We start from the raw sequence: 22,864 nt of genomic DNA, 5'->3' as shown, positions 1-22,864 counted from the left end.
TTTAGTTGATTAATCTGCCATTGATTCGATGCACAAAGTTTGTAGAGAAACATTTTCAGACTCTTCACTCCACAGGGCAAAATCCGAAATCCTTGGCTCAGTAATCTTTTAAATTAACCCAACAGCTAAACAAAAGAACCAGTAGTCTGAAATCAATAAGTTATTGTGTGAATTTCTGAGTTATTTTCAAGAAATGTGGATTGCAATTAAAAGTGGCTGAATGTGGAAAAAACCTTCTGTGTGACCTGATTCATCATGAAATGAGAAAGTCTGAAACAAATTTGCACTGAATAAATTGGCACGGTGAGAGATTAAGAAAAAAAGAGTGTGGAGAGCAACATTTTAATACAATTGTTATTAATTACAGGGTACATTATATATATATGTTTAAAATGGAATTTTTGTATTATATAATATACTAAAAATAATAAGTATTAGATTAAGTTGAAAAGGTATTTTGCTTTAATTAAATTTTTTTATTAAATACTAAATAAATGCTTACAATTGTTGGATAGAGAAACTACAAATAAACTATTTTACTTATTAATTATTTGTGTGTTTGTGGGCAGGTTTACAGTCTATGGAGTTAACTTGTTAACAAAGGTTCGGCAGTGGGATCATGCCTCACTTGGCTTCCTTAACCAATCAACTACTCCCTAAAACTTATTTAAGGCAGACCGGCCCTCTAACACTGTTCTTCTCGTTCTCTTGAACCCATCCATCCTCCCTCCCTCTATTTACTTGCTTCCCATTAACATTCCTTATAACCCTCTCTTCCCTCCTAGGCTGAATCTTGGGATGCAATCACAATATTACAATTCTGTTTTGAGTCCCCATGTTTGCATGGGTTTCCTCTGGGTGTTCTGGTTTCCCCAAAGACGCCCGGTATATGTGAATTGGATTAACTAAATTGGCTGTAGTGTGTGAATGACGTACTAGTAGCCTACTAGTACTAGTACAGTTCCAGTATAGATTGTAGCTAGAAGGGCATCTGCTATGTAAAACATTTGCTGGAATAGATAGCGGGTCATTCCGCTGTGGCAACCCCCTGATAAATAAGGGATTAAGCCGAAGGAATCCTTTCTTCCTTGATGTAATGTGTGTGTTACAAAAAAGTAAACAATTTAAAGCCTGATGTAAAATTTGAAATTTAAGAAATGAACAACCAAATAAAGCTCAAATAGCATTTATATTTTCAATAGCACATTTCTTATGTAGTAATAAATAAGATGAAGGGATTCAGTTTACCTTAATTAATGCAAAAAGTACTTACGTGCTAATTTAGCAAATCAAGTTAAAAAAAATCACAAAATGGAACTGAAGCTACTTAGCTTCGTCCGTTTGAATTTTAAAACTTTAAAATTCACCAGTATGAAACAAAACAAAACACGTAAAGCTAGTGTTTCATTGAGCACCGACTGATTGTATGTGTCTGACATAAAAGCGGCGCGTGCCTGAGTGGAGCGCGGACGCGCGTCATGCTCAGCCGAGTATAAAAGAATGTGCGCGCGCGCGGCAGAGCTCAGAGATGCGAGAGTGTGTGTGAGAGAGAGGCAGACTGATGAAACCGCGCTCTCGCTGCCGGTGAAGTATTATTCCCGCAGGGAGACAAAGTGAGACGGTCACAATGAACTTGAGATAAATTAGATGAATGGATTTGTTTCTCCGTTTACATCCTTTGACCATGACAACGGACTGAGTGGGAGTCTGAAATGGAGAGGAATAACACCACACAAACTCTGGGAGAATGTGAACACACACTGGAAACCAGTGCAGTGCTGGACAACTGCACAGACGCAGGCTCTGGAAACCTGTCTTTACGTTGCTGGTTGCATTTGTTGACAAAGGAGTCAAGTTCAACACTTCAAGGTGATGGGTCTAGTTTGGCTGTGCGTGTGATGATCGCCCTCATTTATTCAGTGGTTTGTGCTCTGGGACTTGTAGGCAACTCTCTTGCACTCTACCTGCTACATTCACGCTACCGGCATAAGCAGTCTTCCATCAATTGTTTTGTGATGGGTTTGGCTCTAACAGACCTGCAGTTTGTCCTAACCCTGCCGTTCTGGGCTGTAGACACCGCGCTGGACTTCCGCTGGCCCTTTGGCAAAGTTATGTGCAAAATAATCAGCTCTGTCACCACTATGAACATGTATGCCAGCGTGTTTTTCCTGACTGCCATGAGCGTGGCAAGGTACTACTCCATTGTGTCCTCGTTGAAGATGCACAGTCGCAGAGCAGCAGCAGCTGCGGCCAAGTGGATCAGCCTGGGCATTTGGGTCGTATCCCTAATAGCGACGCTTCCACATGCCATTTATTCCACAATCGCCCAGGTCGCAACAGACGAGGAACTATGCTTAGTACGCTTCCCCGAAACAGGAAGCTGGGACCCGCAGTTGTTGCTAGGACTGTACCAGTTGCAAAAAGTCCTACTTGGTTTCCTGATCCCATTAGTGGTGATAACCGTATGCTATCTCCTACTATTAAGAATTGTGTTAAGTCGCCGGATTAGTGGTGTGGCTGGCTCTGAAACTGAGCAGGGCAGACACAAGCGTCGCTCCAAAGTGACCAAATCTGTTGTTGTCGTCGTCCTGTCCTTCTTTTTGTGTTGGCTGCCCAATCAGGCCCTAACTCTGTGGGGCGTCCTCATTAAGTTTGACCTCGTGCCCTTCAGCAAGGCATTCTACAATGCGCAGGCATACGCTTTCCCGCTGACTGTGTGTTTGGCCCACACAAACAGCTGCCTCAACCCGGTGCTTTACTGTTTGATCCGTCGTGAATTTCGTGCCGGACTTAAAGAACTCCTGCTGAGGGCCACACCGTCCTACCGAAGCCTTGCTCGGCTGCTCCCGCGCAAAGCCAAGGTGGCCGAAGCGCCTCCTGTGCTGGTTCTTGTGCAGATGGATGTTTGATTCTTCACTTTGTTTTTTTGATTGACAGGACGAAGCAGGCGTGAGGAGCGTCCTTTGGGAGCTGCCCCACTTTCCCTTCCTCATGTTCCTGAGCACTTTTTGCGCATTTTTCTTTCTCTCCCAATTTCCTTCATACCTTTTGACGCACAGCTATTTTCACATGAACCTTTGGTCATCAAGAGCCGCTGGGGGATTCAGGACCCATTCACCTTTTTTTGCTTTGCTGCATATTGGCAAGGATTTTTTTTAACCGTGAAACATGTTTGAAGGGGGAGTTAAATTATCTATATGTGTTTTTCAGGCTTTGAGAGAAAAAAAGAAGAAAAAGAAAGCTGGTGAGATATTGATGAACTCAGCTCTGTTCTTATTTAATGAGATATAAAAGTTTGATATGTGAAGGGGTTCGGTGGTTAATCCATCAATCATTTAATACATTGTCAATTATGAATTTACTTGAAGTCGTGTACACTTTTTAAAAAATTCGTCTGTCAGTGTATTCAATTCTTATGTTGTACAAAAGAAGATTAAACAAATAAAATACCAAACTATGTAGCTAACTAACAACATCATAAATGTGTGAATGAACAATCGAACTGTGCAACTATTGATTTTTTTTTCTCATTTCAACTGGATTGTCTGAATAATTAAATTGATCACAAACTATATTTTGTTATAAATTCAGAGCAAGAGATGGCATGTTTGAATCAAGTAATGCCACAAAAATATTTTTGCTAGTTTAAAATGAGCTGAATCAACATAATTATTGAGGATTTTTTGGGACAACGTAATTGTTTTATGTTCAATCTACTTAAATTTGTTAAAACAATTAAATTAACTTAATCGATTTGTGTTAGGACAAAATTAAGGAATTGTGGGGAACCCAGCATTTTTTACATTGTACACTCCAAAAAATATATTTTTGCTAGTTGTTCAAAACTACGCATTCAAAATCAGCTGAATCAACACAATTCTTGAGTTTTTTTAGGGACAGCTTAATTGTTTTGTGTTTAATCCACTTAAATTTGCAAAAACAATTATGTTAACTTAATCGATTTGTGTTGGGACAACATAAAGGAATTGAGTGGAACACAGCAATCTTTTGCAAAGCCATATCATTTCAACTGTCTTTTATGTTTAGAAAATGTTTAGAAGATATTTATCAAAATGTCCAAGCTGCTCTCTTTGTAATAATTGAACTGACTGGGGGTCTGGCTATCTACACTGTAAAGCCCCAAAAGTTATAGTAACTCAAACCATTTGAGGAAACCGATTGCAAAAAACCATTTAAGTTCAAAAACTAATCCTAATGAGTACTCTGAACTTGATCCATTTGAGTAAACGAAGCAATCTGAGCACAGTAAAACCCAATAAATGAAAAGAACTCAAACCAACTGAGTGCTGTAAAACCCAATAAGTTAAGGCAACTCAAACCATTTGAGTAAAAAAACTAATCTATTTGAGTACTGTGAACTTACTTCATTTAAGTTGAAGTAATGAGGTATTAAATTAACTCATTAAAATCAACACTGAGTTCAAAACTCCTCAAATGAGTAGAATCAACTTTCAGGTAATATTGAGTTAACTACACTCATTTCATTTGATAAAGTTAACGGTTGGGTTTTACAGTGCAGTATAAAATCACACGAATGTTTGTATAAAATCACATGAAAGTTTTTATGTGAGGAGTGGGCTGAAATTTAAATCAGTAAAACCACATAATAGTTTTGTTCATCACTGACTTCCATTGTATGGAAAAAAAACTGCTTTTGTTCATACAGGTTTGGAAAGATTAAGGTGGAATCAATATTAACAGAAATGGTTTGCTGAAAGCTTTCTTACGTCAAATATATCCTCAGGGACCTCATCAAAAATGCTTTGGCGTAAAATATCTTTCTGGGAACGCACAATGAATCATTTTTGCACTGTGAAACCCATTCCTAAGCCATCAAACAGAATAAAAATCTTTATGGGATAATTAGTTATCAGTTTTGTGCCAGAAAAACAACATTATTCATTTTTAATTAGTTTTTTTCAGTTATTTATTTGTTCAGTACTCATTACAGACACTGCTGGGGGTTTTTAATTTTAAATAATTTTGGTTCCACCAAATACGCATACTTGCACATGCCTTGCACGCAAGAGGAATACTTTACAATAAAAGAGTTTCAGCCTAGCACCATTAATCATTAGTCCTGCAATCTTCTGAAACTCTTCAAGGGCAATGTTCCTCTGACCGAACCATTTTAGATGAGACACAGATGAATTTAGGCTACGTTCGATGTATGCCTGCAATGACAATGCCAGGTCATGATAAAAGGGGAACACAGAAGCACTTTTTTGGTTATCTGTTCACAATAATTGCCTGGTAAAATGACACAGATCATTAAATAGCATGTTTAACCAACTCATAGAATTAGAAAAACACTGATGGAAACCGTGGCTACAAGTTCAGTTATTAATCTACTACTTATTAACATAAATAAATATATAAAGAGTTCATATTATTAACAGAGAGTCACCCCGGCTGAGTTTCTTTGTCTAGGTGTTGAGGGCATGCAGATGAGCCGGTGCGAGGGACCATTAATGAGCCGAACTGATTTAAAGATCTGAATCTGAACTCACTGGGCTCTATAATTACTTGTGGTGACATTTTGGCCTAAACTCAGAGTCGGTGTTGAGCTTTGTTGTCAGTATATTGAAGCCCTTGGGGTGTGTTTTTGCTTGCTGAACTTCCTTTACTGTCAGTATAAAGTGTTTAATTAACTTTTAATGTTATTATGTTGTTTGTAAAAATGTCTGTAGATCAACAACTACAACTACAACAACATGAAAAATAAACATTGCATACATTTTGATATAAATAGTGATCTAAAGGTGTAATTTATTTCATTCACATTTAAGATTCATTTCATTCAAGAGTGTTTGTAAAAATATGTTAGGCTACTTTCAATTTTCAATATTTTGAACAAAAATGTAAACCTTGATTTGGATAAAATGGTGATCAAAATTGATTTACCACATTTACAAGGGTTTATCCACAAAAAAAAGATTTTAAAAAGTTTTTTAATTCATATAACACATAACTAATACATCTTGCTGATTAAGTCAATATAGAAGAAAGCAATTGTGTGCATCCACACCACTAGGTGTCAGTATCAGTCGAAATTCCCATTTACACTGGTGCATATGTGTTTTAAAAAGCATATGTTTTATGGTTGCACCTGGCATCAACATTAGCAAATTAGACATGCCAAAACTAAGCCTTTCATGCAATGATATTACGTATCACTCCCTGATTCGTCAAGCTCCTCTCATATGACCATTACACAACCAGTATGGATGCTGGCAAAATATAGGCATGCCTAGTGAGAATGAATGCGGACGTGTTATGCAGTTTAGGCTGTATAGCATGGACAGAGGTCATATTCATGAAACACAATAAAAATGTCAGTCTGTATAAGGAGTGTTTTTCATTCTAAAATGCAGTATTGAATCGTATATGTAAATGTCACCTAAGTGACACCAAATAAATCATAAACGTCAAATCAGGAATATCTCTTGTTGATTAATTAATTGATTCACTCTGTTAAACTTATAATGGATTTTCAACCCAGGCTTATTCTGAAAACGTACCGCTATATACATACATTTCTGGAGAGAGCCAAATATGTCCCAGGAGGTAAATTTTTTTCATTTTTTTTTTCGTGAATTCACCAGAGGCCGCTGTGTACACTTTTTCAGAACTCAAATTTCTCTTGCGAGTGCCATTCATGCTTGCTGTTCTTGGGTAAATCCACCAGATAATGTTTTATAAGCAACGATTGACCCACACACCGACTTCCCTTTATTGTTTTAAAAAGCAATCCAGAAAAAGAAAAGCCCCAGCCTGATATTTACCACAGTCTCACCTTGCTATTTACTTGTTTATTTTATTTATTTTTCATTCTTCCCCACTTTCTGGAAACGTCCTTCACCGGATTCAAACCCTGTTGTTGTAGTCAACTCCTCTCTGCGTCTCAAGTCCACCAACGTACATGACGAGCTAACTGGACAAACTGGTAATAGTGGGAATGCTGTCTATGCGGAGGTAAGCAGTCAGGTGGTAAGTGCGTAAAGAAATGACTCTGTAGTTTTCATTTTAAAGACAAAATGCAGCCCTACGTACTTCTGGTATATGATTCACAATCTCCAAAAATGTATATACGTAAGGCTACGGTTTCAGAATGAGCCCATGTGGGGGATTTTATTTCCACACCACTAGGTGTCAGTATAAGTGCAAGATGAATACTATGTTATTAGGAACAGCCAAAAAAGCCATATTAGCACAAATAAAACCAACATTTTGTGTTGATTATGGCTACATTCTGCCGAAACATAAATAAAAACAATATTTTTAAATTAAATACCGCAACAGAATTTCTAAAACGACACTGGAAACCGAAAAGATCTTGCATCCACAACACCAGGTGGCAGTATCAGTCAAATACACAAACAAGAGAGTCAAAGTAGTCGTAATTAAATCTCTTATTAATTATGGCTACAACATTTTGGAAATAACACTAATACTTGAAAAGCTTGGCATGATATTGCATTCACACAACTAGGTGTTTGTGTCAGATCAGGACAGAATATATTTTTAACAGTAGAAAAATACTAGAAAGTCATACCAGTCATACCAAATTGTCTTCATACTTTATTTATTTATACTTCACTTTTATTTATGATCACATTGTTTGTTCCTCCTTAAATATAGTAATTTAGACACACCTTATAAAAACTAAAATTGAAAATAAAATAAAAGGTAAATTTAAAAAATATAGAGAAATATAGAGACTATAGAGAAATTATGCGAGAAAAAGACTCATTTTTTATTTGCTGTATTTAAATATTGATTAAAGTTATTGTAGTTATTTAGTAAAAAAAAAAAAAAAAGCAGCGAGTCTCTCATTTTGACACACTGTTTTGTTAGATAACAGATACGTCACTTTAAAAGTGCACAGATCTAGAATGAAAGCATTCGATTACTTTTGTAACTGTTTACGCTCATTTAAAGATTACGGGTGAAATATGCATTCAACATCAGGCATCACAAAATATTCATTCATTTTTTTTTCGGCTAAGACCTGGAGAAAATCCATGCGAACACGGGGAGAACATGCAAACTCCACACAGAAATGACAGCTAGGGTTTCGAACTAGCGACCTTCTTGCTGTGAGGCAATTGTGCTACCTACTGTGCCACCATGACGCCCCACAAAATATTTAACAGTCCCAAAATACTTTTCAAGTAAAGATCCTGAATGCCACCTTGTCAACTTTTGTTGAATCTGGAGCAACATTCCTGTCCAAAAAAATAATCCTAACTCCATGGCACCCAAACCACAATGCTAAAGGTTGTATGAGCCCTTGATTTAAACTTAAATTTGACATTAACCTTAAACCCTCAAGTCTGATTGGATGATTATAAGTTGGTCCAGGAACACGTTTCACAATGTTTCTAGTAAGAAATTAATCTTGAATGACAACCAGATGGAAAATTAAACTGCTTTCTAAAGCTAGATGGTGTCGCTAGGATGACTAGCTAGCTAACGTCAGTGAATGTATTATTATGAATCAATAATGAGTTAAGGTGCTAATCGTGAGCTAACTTTAAGAGTCACAAGAATTCTTGTGTGAATAATGGCTACCTTAATTACTTGTTAGTACATGTTGTTAATTAATGTATCAATGTAAGTGTAAGCTAAATGTAACTAACATGAACTCATAAGCTGTTAATGTTTAATTGTCTTGGAGGGGCACATTATTATGAACTCATCCTTAACTACTCATAAACTCCTGTATTTATTCTGTTGAGGTTGACTGAACACTTTATACTGTTATTCAGTGTAAACGCACATGACAGACATGCATGAGGAGTTCATGAGTAGTTAAGAATGAGTTAATGATAAGGTGCCCCTCCAAGTAAAATCATGACATAATTATACATTAACATATCATGAGTTCATGCTGGTTCAATTAAGCATAAACTAATGTTGTAATTAATACATTAAATAACAAACAATCATGTACTAATTAGTAATTAAGGCAGCCGTTATTCACACATGAACTCATGTGACTCATGTTGTAGTTAAAGCTAGTTTATGACTAGCGCATACATTAATTCATCATTAGACTACAATAAATAATGTTTAGATTACATATTTACACATTATTCATGCTCTGTTATTGTGAAGTGGTCCCCAATTTTTATATAAAAATGTATTTAAAACTATAACTTTAAAGCTAATGTCTGTGAAATATGAACTTACCTCAAGAGTAAGTGCTTCAGAAAAGTCCGCACTTAACTTTAAAACTTCTAAATTAATGAATGTTCGCTCCTGAAAGTGAAACCTGGATATGAGGTTAGAGATAATGGCTTTTTGCTCTTTTGACAGCGGCTACACACTCTGCAAGCATGGCTAATTGCCTAGCCTGTTATTATGGGATGGACTGGAGAAAGTGTTTCCTAGCAACAGGCTTTTTAATTTTTCAGCTTTACAAACACGTAGCCTGAACACCTAGTTTGAGGATTTGACGTCTGATTCATGAATTGAATTTTGCCTGTTGGAAGTAAAAAGTGATTGATCCATGCTTCTCCTTTCTGTTATTGTCAGAAAGTTTGTGCTTTTTTGTCCCCCAGCTTTAAATATGATATATACGCTGCTCTTTATCAGTCTGGCATTGTATTTGAACTGCTTTTCTTTTCTTTTTTCAGTTTGTTTTGTGTTCCTGCTGTGGGAGATAAAAATAGCAGTCAATCTTCAAACATTTGTATGCTCTATTTTCCTGTTGGGTTTGTCAGAACACTAGGTGGCACATGTTCAGTTTAATAATCCTCTGTAAACACACTGTAATTCCATCTCAACTGCCTCTTGTCATTTTGTCCAATTTGTTTCCAATTTATTCGGCGGAACTGAACAGAATGTCAGATTATACTGAACACAACAAAAAAGTATGGATTTAAAAAGAGTGATTCTGTAACAGAAACATATTCATATACATAAAATTTTATTTATTTATCGTAGTATAAAATGTGCAATGTAGATATGTGAACTCATACATTCACTAATTAAAAATGCTATATATGTTAGGAAATACATGCTATAATGATGCTATAACAGCATCATTGGCATCATCTAATAATTGTAAATAGTAAATTCTTCTATTGTAGTTTATCTGCGTTTTATCTTTTATAGTTAACTTTTTTATTAAAGAGCCCCTATTATGGGTTTTTGAAAATGACCTTTCATGCAGTGTGCAACACAATGAAAACATCCAGTGGATGTTTAAATCTGAAAGTACTCCTTGTTTAAAAATAAAGATTTTTTTTTAGCTAAAGATTCGACTTTAAGTCATTTAAATGATTCGTTATTGGTCTGTATTTTTTGCCTGTTGGAAACCATGTCGACATGAAACAATACCAAATATGTTTTGTGCTGGATCTGGTAAAACATGAACGCTCCTTTCCCATCAAATGCTAGCAGAGTGCAGGTGTGTGTGGGATCATGACTGAAGGTGAGTGAACATTGATGAGTGAAAGTTTTGGTGATTAATGCAATAATCTACCCTGCAACAGAAGATTCGTTGGCCGTTTGTTAAAGGAAAGATCAGAAAAGACTATTGATGTATGGGACTTTGTCAGAGCTTAATGAACTTTAACAGTACACAGTTAATGGATCAATTTCTTCCTCTATTTCAAAATTAAAGAGTTGACACTTAGCTGATAATCAATAAAGCGTAATTGGTATGCTGTCCCAGGAGAGCCCTGAGCTTGTAATATCCTCGAGCCCGGGGCTCCTTCCCGTTAGAAGGCGGGAGTGGAATTCAAACTCAGGTAGGTTTTCTAAGGTAATCTTGGGTGATAATTTGGTTTAGTCGATTTGCTATGGTAAATGTTTTTGAACGGTGGGAGGAAACCGAGGAACCCAGGGGAAACCCACATGAACACTGGGAGAACATAGAAACTCTGCAAAGAAACGTCAACTGGCCCGATAGGAGGTTGGACCAGCAGTGTTCTTGCTGTGAGGTAACAGAGCTAGCCACCAGGCCACCTTTTTGCCCTATCTTAAAAAAAATGGTGGGAAGTAGGGGTGGAAGGGGGTAAACTTCAAGACGAAGAAAACTGGAGTGAATAACTGGTTATTTCTAATGCTAATCATCAAAATAGAGCAGATTATAGAGCTAATGAGATGCCAGCCGTGTTGATCATGAGCATGTGATCCTCTCTTAATTATTTTAGAAATAAACCACAGGTGTAAGTGTGATTAAAATGGTTAACTCATTGTTTTCTCTACCCTGCAAAACGTGTATTTAATTGTGTTACTTGTAATTGCACCACGCGGCTTGTATCTGGTAAACTCTTTGGGCTCTATTTTGATGATTCAGGTGCAAAGTCGAACGCTCAGGGCACAAAAGCATTAAGGGCGTGTCTGAATCCACTTTTACTATTTTAACAATCTAAAAATCCGCTTTGCGCTGTGGCGCGTTGTCTAACGGGGTGAGCTTATTCTCTAAATTAGTTATAGGTGTGTTTTGAGAATAAACCCATCAGAGTCTCATCTCCCATTCCCTTTAAGAGTCAGTTGCGTCGCACCATAGCGCATTTGCTATTTACATCGCAGACTTTGTAAGTGGAAAAACTGAACGCTTCACCAGGGAGAAAAACAGTTAAACAGAGCATCTACAGCGCAAGAATGAGAGATGAGCCTCCTCATTCCTTATACTTTCACTTTCACTCTTTTGGATAAGGAAACGTGTTGTACGCACAGACATCCATTGGCTTATACATAATTAATTTAGTTTGTTAAGTGCAAAGATTCGTTTCAAAACTTTTTCTAAATTCAGTTCTAATTAACAGCAAACTAATAAATGACCAATAATAACAAAATGTGTTCAAAAAACTGAGCTATATCCAAACACACATGCTGTGCCCAAAATGGTCTAAAACCTGACCGGTGGGCAAATCTAAACTTGCTTTTAGTAAAACAAATATAAATATGCATATAATAAATAATACAGCTAATAATTATAAGATTAAACAAAAGCAAATTGTCATAAATGAACTAAAAAAACTAAACCCCCCAACGCCCCCCCCCCAACCAAAAAAAAAAAAAAAAAAAACATGACTTTTTCGTCAAGCTGAAACTAGCAAACAACAAATCGCGCCAGTCCTTGCGCCGAATGTATGATAGGGCTTTTTATATTCTCATATCTTATCTTAAACCACAATGAAAACATGGCACATGCTGCTTTGTTTACAGATTTAAATGCATTTGTGAGCGATCCTCTGTCGTTTGTTGTTGCTATGGCCACTGTCAGCTGTTCATACCCAGGTGCTGCGGTCAAGTTTCAAAATAGTTCATCTTTTGCTGCGGTGTGGATTAATACTGAATGTGTGTTATGCTTCAGGGCAATATAGAGCAATAGAGCAACATGCTGGTGTTTAACTGTATTGCTTTAATTGCTGGATTGCTTTTCAAATTAGGTCAATAATTGCTATTTAAAACACTATCGGTTGGGTTTAGGGAAGGAAGAAGGTGGGTCAGTCGATTGGTCAGTCAGTCAGTCAGTCAGTCGACAGTGGTCTGTGGTGGATTAACATGAAAACAGCAGGCATGAATGGCACTCGCAAGACAAATTTGAGATCTGAAAAAGCGTACACAGTGAACTCAAAAACAAAAAAAACTGCAAAAAATGTACCCCCTGGGACGTATTTGGCGCTCTCCAGAAATGTATATAGGGCTATGTTTTCAGGACAGTAATGGATGCCCCAGGATGCCTCAGAAGTGCCACCACTGAAGACCACAGCAGGACTCACATCCTTATGTATCAATCTTAAACTAGCTGCTGGCAGCTTTTTTTTTCTTTATGTAATTCTATACTATAATTAATTTATAGTCCTCTGTGAAGCCCTGCTATCATTGAAATTCAATGAAACGATAAATTATGAAATCTGTCTGTGCCTGGTTGAGATAAAATGTAAGGGTGAAATCAACTTTAGTGTTAATGAGGCAAACTTTGGGAGGTTTAGGCGCCAGAAAATGAGAGACGGGGAGACGGGAGCATGTAGAGCATAAGAAAATCAGGCATAAAAAGAAAATCAAAGGTGATTCAGCACTGTGTGACTTCAACTTCTGATTTCAGCTCCATCAGCCAGAGAGGAGTGCTTTTATTCGTAGTTTTAAAGGGAGAGCTCAGACAAAAGAAAATTGTCACTTTAAAGAGACATGTTTTGCCCCTCAGGGCTCAAAATTAACTTTTTATTTTTTTTGCTGCTCCAAACTTTAATATTAAGCAGCACCAGCAAAAATTTTGGATCACCCACCAAAACAGAATGAGCACCACTACTACAAATGGCATCTTAATGGAATATTGCAATTTAAAACAACTCCAATCAAGACTAACAAAATCAAAACAACAATCTAACAAACGCTGTGATGAATTGTTAATTGTAGTGCAATAATTTAGATAATTTCAATAACTGCGAAAAATAAAATGAAATCAACTTTTGCACTATTGTTGTTTTTTTCATGTCAATTAAATAAACAAAATAAATACAATTCCGGCTACAAAACATACAAATGTAAGATTTAAAAATATATATATTTAAAATTGAAAGTTGCAAATCAGTCATTAATAAATAAATTAAAAAAATCAATCTGCATCAAAAAGAAAAAAAGAAAATAAATCCTAGCTTGTGTAGTTTGTAAGTTTTTGTTTCAGATTGTGACTTGAGTGCACATGCGCTTGTGTTTGAGAAAGAGAACGAGTGTGTGAGCTCTGCAACACAAACTCATTTGGAAATGTGCCTTGGTGTACATTTTAGAGAAGTGAGAAACATGTGCTCTTGTTAACATATGACTTCATTTTATGTTGTAAAACGAACGCTACGCGGCAGTCCGTATGGACTGCTTTTCTGGCATGACCTAGGTTTGGGTCTGGCGAAGGACAGTTCCTGAAAGCAGGTAAACCAAAACCCCAAAAAAGCAGCATTAGGTCAATTAGGAAAGCATTAGGAAAATGGCTTTTCTCTTCTAGTTGCTTTTGTAAACACTATCGGTTGGGATTATCGAAGCAGACAGGTGGGTCAGTTGATATCGAGCTGATATACTGTATTGTGCATAACGACAAGCTGACGGCTGTCTTTCATGGACATGCACGAGAAGACTTTAATATTCACAGAAAAAAACGCCCCTGGTGGATTTACGAGAAATGGGAAGTATTCAAAAGCTAGGCCCAGAAACGTATTTGAGATTGTCAAAAATGTACACTCTAGTAGATTTGGGAAAATAATGTGTTACTAGTAATGCGTTACTGTAACAGCATTACTTTTGATAGTAACTAATACTGTAACACATTACTTTTTAAAAAATGTAGTAACTCCGTTATCATTACTATATTATGCTATATTATTTGTTCGTTACTTGGTAAGTTAATTAAATTTGGCTGCAGTCTAGCCTACATCTTCCTGTTTACAGCAGCGACGCATTGTGGCCCGTAAAGAAGATACATCATGTATAAGTCGCCAAAGTGGACAAAAGTCAAGCGAAAACAGAGAGACCTCAGGCGCACGAGGTACACCAAGGGAGAGACCAAATGCGAGTGAGGTAGACCGAGTGTGTGTGCGAGAGAGACTTTAGAGGATATTAACAATACTATTAGTAACTAATATTACCATTATTATGTTTGTTGTTTCAAATAAATAAGCACACATTTGTTAACTGTATAACAAAATTGATTAGTTTAGTAGACACAGTGACACATTTCTGTTATATTTCAGAACATCCTATTTAAAGAGCCCCTATTTTGCAACAAAAATATTATTATATTTTGGTTTTGGGGGTCTCTAACAACATACTGATATGCGTGCAAGGTCAATAAACACTTTCATTGTCTTATAATATGCATTTATTTTTACCTAATCATCCTACCTTAGCAAAACCCTCCTTAGCGCGAAGCTAATCTGCGATGATTTGTCTTGTTTGGTCAGTTTGTTTCTGAATATATGATTGAGCTGGTTTACCACCAGCTACAATATAAATTTTTGGGGGGGCTGCTGGTCTGACTCAAATAAATCACAGTTTAAAAATTACTTTTTGATTAAGTCTGTCTGGTGTTTAAAACTGTCGATCAACAGTGTATTTTTCATGTAGCACTGACGTTAGAAGGACATTAATGGGAGCATTAAAATTGTTCTTTGGAAAAGTAACTCAATAATTACTTTAAACAGTAATGCATTCCTTTTTGGTGTAAGTAATCGACAAAGTAATTGAGTTACTTTTTAAATGAAGTAACTAGTAACTGTTACTACTATTTTTTAACAACACTTTGTGTAAACAAAAACTGCAAGGCAACGTTGTCCAGAGTACACATTTTTTGGTTCTCAAAAATGTAGTCCTTGGCACATATTTCTAATGAGTCTGGATTGGTGCTCTAACAAAAAAACTGCACAGTTTAATGTCTCATTACAGTATGTGTGGAAGTGATAATAACTTAGTTATCAGTCACACAGTAACTTAAACACACAGTATACATTTGTTTTGGTGAAGCAGGCATATATACGCTGCACATACATATGATGACTGTTATGTCACATCTTTATTTGCATTGGTTTATCCAACAAGAGAGCAATGTTTTTCAGGCACAGATCAGACAAAGCCTTGTAAAAACAAAGTATCTGCTTTATTCTATTTCATGTTTTCTGGATTGGGAGATGCACAGGAGACCTGATTATAGCATTTAGACATGGAAAATTCAGAACCTCATGATATATTCCCTTTAAAGGGATTGCTCAAAACCTGTTTCTTTCTTCTGTTAAACACAAAAGAAGAATGGTGTAAAACTGGAGCTATTGCTTCCATAGAATTCATTCATTCTAGACTTCTTCCTATTTTAAAAGACGACGACTATCCATTTCCAAGAGCTTTCAAATTATCTTCTTGTGTTCGGCAGAAAAAAAGAGATTCATAAAGGATTGGAGGATGAGTAAATGGTCAATTTAAGTGTTTGGATCAACTGTCCTTTCCTGTCATCATGGACCACAAAACCTTTCCTGGTTTTTACTGCATGTCTTGCACCGATAGTCTGGATGAAGGCATCTCGAGACTGGATGTAAGCGTGATAAAGCGTCTACCCGTGACCTTTCATTAGGCCTGGCTGGACGGATTAAGATGGTTAATTGTTTCTCATTAATGGCTGATTAGGAACTTAGAGGGGAACCAGAGGGAAACTGAAATAGCGGGGACACACACTTATATAGCCACTGATTGGGGCTAGTTGACACACTTTAGTGAATTATGATAGGAAGCCAGTTTTTGAACTTACACAAAATATACAGGCTGTTGACATCATGCTGTATTTTCATTGACATCTACATTTTAAATGCAGTAAATTGTTTAACATTTCTTTGTTTTCCATAAATCTCTTGTTATTAAAACTTCTGTGTTATAAAATTTTTGACCTAATCTCAAAACCATCCTATGGTGTGACTTAGACATAGTTTAATTATTTACAGCTCAGAATCATTAATAAATAACTAAGATAATAATCCTCCATATATTTCTAAAAACATAGGAACTTAATACATTTTGTCCTCAATCATGTCCTCCGATGTGACACTAATTTCTAATTTAAATTAGCCAATTTCACTGAAACTTTATTACTTGAAGGACCCCGTTGAAGATTTGTCAACTTCCCATATATGAATAAAGGCATTTTAACATAGAACATTACAGAAGAATAAACTAATGCAGATATTAAATGAAGCCAATAAAAGTATTGGTGGGAGGCCACACAGCAGGCACACAATGTCAACATGCACCTCAACACTGTGGGGACGTTGCATTTTGTTTGGAAAGTAAAATTAGGTTGACGTCAGAGCGAAACCTCAGGCTGACGTCAATTTCCAACATCCAACCTAAAGTCAACCAAATAGCAACATTTAATGATGTTACAGCTTGACGTTGTGTGGACGTTACCACTAAGATGTCTATCAGATGTTGGATTTTGGGTGCCATACCTGAAGAATAAATAATCTGACATCAATATGATGTTGGTTTAAGATGTTGGCTTCATGTTGGATTTTGGTCACTTTCCAACACCACCTAAAATCAACCTAATATCGTCGCTATTGGACATCAAAATAGCGTTGTACTTAGATGCTGGCTAGACATTGAATTTCGGTCAAGACCTAAATCTGATCTCTGCTTTGATTTCCTTCCTTCAGGGAAGAGGCTGCGTACACCATTGGCTACAAGTAACATGTATATAATGTCTTTCATTCTACTGGCAATTACAGTTCTTAACCAAAATCTCAGTTGAGGTTTTGCTGATTAGTGTGCGTTTATAGGCGTTTTAAAAGTTCACACCTAGCTGATGATTGGTTACAAAGCATGTTTGGCATCTTTCCAGGAGAAAACCCTGAGATCATAAGATCCTCGAGCTCAGGGCTCACTCCCATTTGCAGGGTGAGAGGGAAGTTTGAGCTCAGGTAGATCTCATGAACTCCCCTGCTGTTTGTAGCTAATGAGCGATTAGGGATTGTTATGAAGACCTACAAGTGGCAAGTCTATGGTGCCAATTTAGATTAGTCAAATTATTTAAGTCACTTGTTGTTGGATGGGAGAGGAGACCTGGGGGAAACACACGCGAGAATGGGGAGGAAAATTCATGTAGACTCCACACAGCAGCATCGACTGGCTTGGTAAGGACAAGAACCAGTGACGTTCTTGCTGTATAGCAACAGTGCTAACCACTGTGCTGCCCAATCTAGGAAAGGAGGAGTAATAATGGAAGGGGGCATTCTTCAAAACGAAGATGACTGTGGTATGGAACTTAGGTTATTTATGGTGACAGCAATCGTCTGATTGGTGAGTCATGTATTAGCTAATGCAGGACCAGCTGTGATCAATCATAAGCATGTGATCTTCCAGAAATTAGTTTATAAATAAACTTATAAAAACACAGATTGTGCCTCATTTTAGGGGAAATATGTGTTTTATGTGTTGTAGATACGCAAGTGTATATATTGTATTGTATTTTCTATGCAAGTGTTAACTTGACAATAAAGACAATGAAAGTAAAGTATGAATATTACTTATAAAATCTTATAAAAGCAATTAATATCCTATGCAGATAGGACAAATATAGACAGATAGACACAAAGAAGCAGTCTTCCTTTTATAAAAACACACACGTTTGCATTCACACAGGCCCCCACCATCCACTTCTCTCTCGACCCCCAATAAGAGTCCTAAATTTAAAGCAGCCCATGATCCTGATTCTCTATTCAACAGAATACAGAGAGCAGACGCTCCGCTTCCACATAAGTGGATCAAGTAAAAGAGATCCATCAGGCGTCACTCAATAGGATCGTCCGCTTCACAGGCACTCAAAGTCACTCAGAAATCAAGACCCAACTCGGTGGTACTTAGCTTTCCGAGCGAGAGGTATCAATGATAAACGCTATCTGCCGTGACCCAGCCTAATGCACTCCAGCACAGTCTTTTCACAGTCTTGATTATGTGGCGAGGGTGAGTATTTCCTGCAAACGCTCCTTGAATCCTCCATCCCTCTCTCTCGCAAGTCCAAAAAAGCCACAGAAATCCAGGAGGGAATTCATTGACTTCCCCTCAGCTTGAAGAATGAGCTCATCTCCATATTTATTAGCATGTTGACCGAGCGGACGCCTTGCTGTTCAGTTTTGTTTATTATTCTCGGATGTGTTTCCACAAACTCTTTTCATTTCCTTAGACACCAGTGCCGAACAGTCTCATGGTTCTCTGTAGGGGTTTTAATTTTATCATCAAATTCTGATTAAGTTTTCTCAACCTATTCACAAAAAGTGGCCTTTAGTTTTAGTCATGTTTTTGGTAAAGCATAAATAATTTTAGTTTAAGTTGCTTTAGTTTACTTTAATTCATACGATTTTAGTCAACAAAATTTACGCTAGTTTTTGTCAACTAAAATCATAACCATGTGACATTAATACTCATGCGAAAATACTTAAAAACGTTTATGACATTAAGGTTTGAACTAGAGATGGCTGACGGGAAACTGACTTTTCGACATAGTGTCAAGATCCCAAAGCGCAACTGTTTCATAAAATTGCACCGAAGCATGATCCGAAACACCCAAGTCATGTGACTAAAGTGTTTAGAAACACCCAGGTCACGTGACTAAAGTGTTTAGAAAATACCAGGTCATATGACGAAAAGCGATTCAAAGCATTGGTCATTTTAGAAGTGTTTCGAGAACTGGTGAATCTGCATTTGACTGATAGGGTCAGAAAAAAACTATATCTCATGTAGCCTAGTAGACCGTAAGTGTGCACAGACTGTGCTTGAGTTCAAATGTTACTTTTTTTATGACCAAAACAATCTATATTTATTTACAAAGTGTTTATTCGGATGTCAGACCAATGAAAAAAAAAAAACACGTTACAAGAACAGAGCATTTAGTTAAAAATGATTGAAAAAGATGGGAGCTTCTTCCTCTCTCATTACTGGGTAGAATTGAGGTAATAAGAATGAAAATACTACCCAGATTTCTTTTTTTGTTCCAGTCTCTCCCAGTAAATGTGCCTGTCTCAGAATTTAATTTGTTAGATAAAATATTTGGAAAATTCATATGGCAGAAAAAGAAAGCTAGGATAAAATATAAAACATTGCTTTTATCAAAAGATAAAGGAGGTTTAGGCTTACGCAATCTAAAATATTACTACTGGGCAGCTCAATTAACCGCAATAGTAGCTTGGATTAAAAATAATAAAGAATCAAGATGGGTCGAAATTGAACAAAGCACAATAAAAGAGACATCACTGTCCGTTCTACCTCTTATAAATGTAAAACAGGCTCCAAAAATTAAAATAGATAACCAATGGATAAAACATACTCTAAAAATTTGGAATAAAATAAAAAAAATGTTTGGGGGTCCACAATCTATATCCAGGGCCATGCCTATAGTAGGAAACATTGAGTTTCTCCCATCTGTGTGGGATGGTGGATTTCGAATATCGGCAGATAAAGGTCTTATAACAATAAATCAGTTATTAGTTGGAAAAGAAATTAAATCATTCTCACAACTCCAAGAACAATTTAATATTTCACCAAAAGATATGTATAGGTTCTTCCAAATAAGACATTACATTACAAACCATAAAGAAAAAGCTCTAATCATGCAAGAACCAAATAAAATAGAGGAATACTTCATAAATATTGCAGAAAAAAACACTCCAGCTAAAAATCACGTCTCCCATTTATACAAAAGATTACTAAATAATACTGTACAAAATACCGATCACGTTAAAGGAAAATGGGAACTAGAACTAAATACCATAATCGAGGATGAGGTCTGGACTGAGTTATGTGAAGGATGTCATAAAGGAATTAATAGTCAATTGTGGAAAGAATTTGATTGGAAAGTAAAAATGAGGTACTTGAATACTCCTTTTGTAATTTCTACATACGTAAAAGGACCATCGGTAGCTTTGTGTTGGAGAAAATGTGGTAAAATTGGAGACCATACCCACATTTTTTGGGACTGTTATACGATTCAAGAGTTTTGGAAAAATTTTAAAAAAGAAATAGATAATATATTAGATAGGGAGATACCCCTCAATCCAGTTGTGTGTTTACTGGGAGCACTGCCCAAAGAGATGTTTGATAAGGAAGCAAAATTTGTCCTAAGGATATTATTACTGGTTGCAAAAAAAAAAAATTATAACAGTACATTGGATGGAAGAAAGTTCTCCAAAAGTATATCAGTGGATTCAGAGACTTAAACAGGTCTATATAATGGAAAAAATGACTGCATGTCTACAGATGAAAACTGATATTTTTCTAAGGAGGTGGAAAAGTATTACGACATATTTGGATATGTATATTTAGAGATTGCTTAACCTCACCTTAACATGACTGTTATTTGATGTAACTACTATGCAATACAATGTAACTTGATGTACAGATGTATCCCCTGGAAAGTAATTATGATGGCAATACCTTTTATTTTAATTTTTTTAATTTTCTTCTTTGTTTTTTATTATTATTATAATTTCATTATTTATTTTTATTTATTTAATTTTTTATTTATAAATTTTTTGGGGAAGGGGTTGTTCTGTAAAATAAATATATAGAAAAATCTTAAATAAAAAGTAAAAAAAAAAAAAAGAACAGAGCATTTACAAACATTAATAGCTGCATAACCCTGGATTTGAATCCATTATCATGGCATGCTAGTCTGGAATTCTTACCGCTCCACTAAATCACTTGAGAACTCAACTCCACAACATGGGTTTTAATACCTCAATTTGCTTAACTGTTTCTTTGCTGAAGCTGTTTCAGAGCAATACTAAAAATTATCACTAGTTGTCACTGTAGAGACAGGTTTCAAAACATTTCGAAGCTTTGACACATTTGCTTTCGATTGTTTCAGTGTTTCATGAAGCCTCGCTCTGTCCACCACAAGTTTGAACAAAACATTAACATTTAGTCAATTAGCAGACACTTTTGTCCAAAGCGACTTACTGTAACATCCGGGTTAGGACAACAAAGATGAGGATCCACGTGCAGCTTTACTAGAAATGCCAGACAGGTAATGGTACAACAGGAGCAAACAGTTACATACAGAGCAGTCAAGTCACAGGCAAAAATATTGATATAGGAGGCAAATGAAAACCAGGAAACAAGGCAAGGAATACAGAAAGACTAGACACAGGAAACCGCTTCAGGATATTACAGGGATAAACCAACAAGACTAAGCAGTGTGTGCGGAAATAGGAGATGTCGTTATAATCCAGGTAATCATTGATGATGAGTTTTAACTGTGTGTGTGTGTCAAGATTATTGTCAGCTGTAGTGAGTGTTGATTGGCACACAGCTTTGTGGTAGTTTTAGCTCATGTGGTGGCGGATGTGTAGTTTTCCAGCGATCTGTATAGGCTAGATTACTGGTGATCGTGACACTTACAATTGAGGAGGAGTTCCGCGATTCAACAAGAAAAGTCAATAGACACAAGAAGGACTAGTGATAAAAAATTATTTGTTTGTGCTCAGAGAATTTTAGTTCTACAGTAAGAAAGGAAAGGTTTTTTTTGAGAGAGAGAGAGAGAGAGAGAGAGAGAGAGAGAGACTACTACACGTTTATACAGAGACAAAAGGAACTGTTGTTATGCGCCATTTACTAAAAACACTTCTTATAAAATAATTTTTTTATAAAAACTATTTTTTTTTTTTTTAAATAAATACCCTTTTTTTGAGTCATATTTCCTATATCTTCATTTTACATTTAGTTCATCTGGCCACTAGAGGGAGCCCTCTCCAGAATACTGGTCATGTACCAATTCTTCTACAATTACTTCTTGTTTGTCACATGTATTTTAGGTCTTACCACATCTGTCCTCATTGTAAAACATTTCCAGTGTTTAGTGTTTGATTGTATTGTGTTTTGCATAATGTTTTGCTAGCCTCTATGAATACACTACTTGACTTCCTGTTTTGGATTTGTTTGAGAAGTATGTTAAAAACTTGTGCCTCCACATTCGGTTCCTCACATCTAGTTTTACTTCACTGAATTACATATGATTTTTTTATACGCAATATTTATATCCTTGACCGATGACACGATACTAAAAGGCATTTAAGACTTCTCAAGGATTAAGATTTTGATTGAGAAATGTTTAGATGTTTTCCTTGCATCAGTTAAATAAATGTTGACTTAAAATATAATGAGCATTGCTTTTCAATGGAATTAAGACTGGTGCTAAACAGTCGCCACTCCCTGTGGAGGTTTCTCAAGGGCCCTAAGAGGGGCTTGAAATGAAAACCTCCACAGTTTTCAAAGAAGAGTCTCCCACACACTTCTACCTACTCAGTCTGAGTGGGAGAAAAGCCATGATCAACCAGACACTAGGGCTCTGTGACTC

The 22,864-nt window shown here is 36.4% G+C and overlaps 1 protein-coding gene and 1 long non-coding RNA gene across 2 annotated transcripts; both read left to right on the top strand.

Annotated features, from left to right (window-relative positions):
* The first annotated feature begins 1,712 nt into the window (after positions 1-1,712).
* Positions 1,713-2,909, top strand: rxfp3.2b (relaxin family peptide receptor 3.2b). The gene has a single exon (NM_001083879.1). It carries the CDS (start codon positions 1,713-1,715, stop codon positions 2,907-2,909), a length of 1,197 nt encoding a protein of 398 aa, NP_001077348.1.
* Positions 2,910-9,619: 6,710 nt separating this feature from the next.
* LOC147831561 (uncharacterized) lies at positions 9,620-13,034 on the top strand. The gene is made up of 3 exons (XR_015521920.1): positions 9,620-11,424; positions 11,499-12,032; positions 12,560-13,034. It is a non-coding gene; the product is annotated as an uncharacterized LOC147831561 (long non-coding RNA).
* The last annotated feature ends 9,830 nt before the right edge of the window (positions 13,035-22,864 follow it).

The sequence above is a fragment of the Danio rerio genome, chromosome 22 (genome assembly GCF_052040795.2).
Source record: "Danio rerio strain M-AB ecotype USA chromosome 22, GRCz13ab, whole genome shotgun sequence".
NCBI lineage: Eukaryota > Metazoa > Chordata > Actinopteri > Cypriniformes > Danionidae > Danio > Danio rerio.
The sequence above is the reverse complement of the archived record's forward strand: the minus strand, read 5'-3'. Positions and strand labels throughout refer to the sequence as shown.

Excerpts from the sequence above, each read along its gene's own strand:
- rxfp3.2b (NM_001083879.1), top strand. The coding sequence starts at position 1,713 with ATGGAGAGGAATAACACCACACAAACTCTGGGAGAATGTGAACACACA.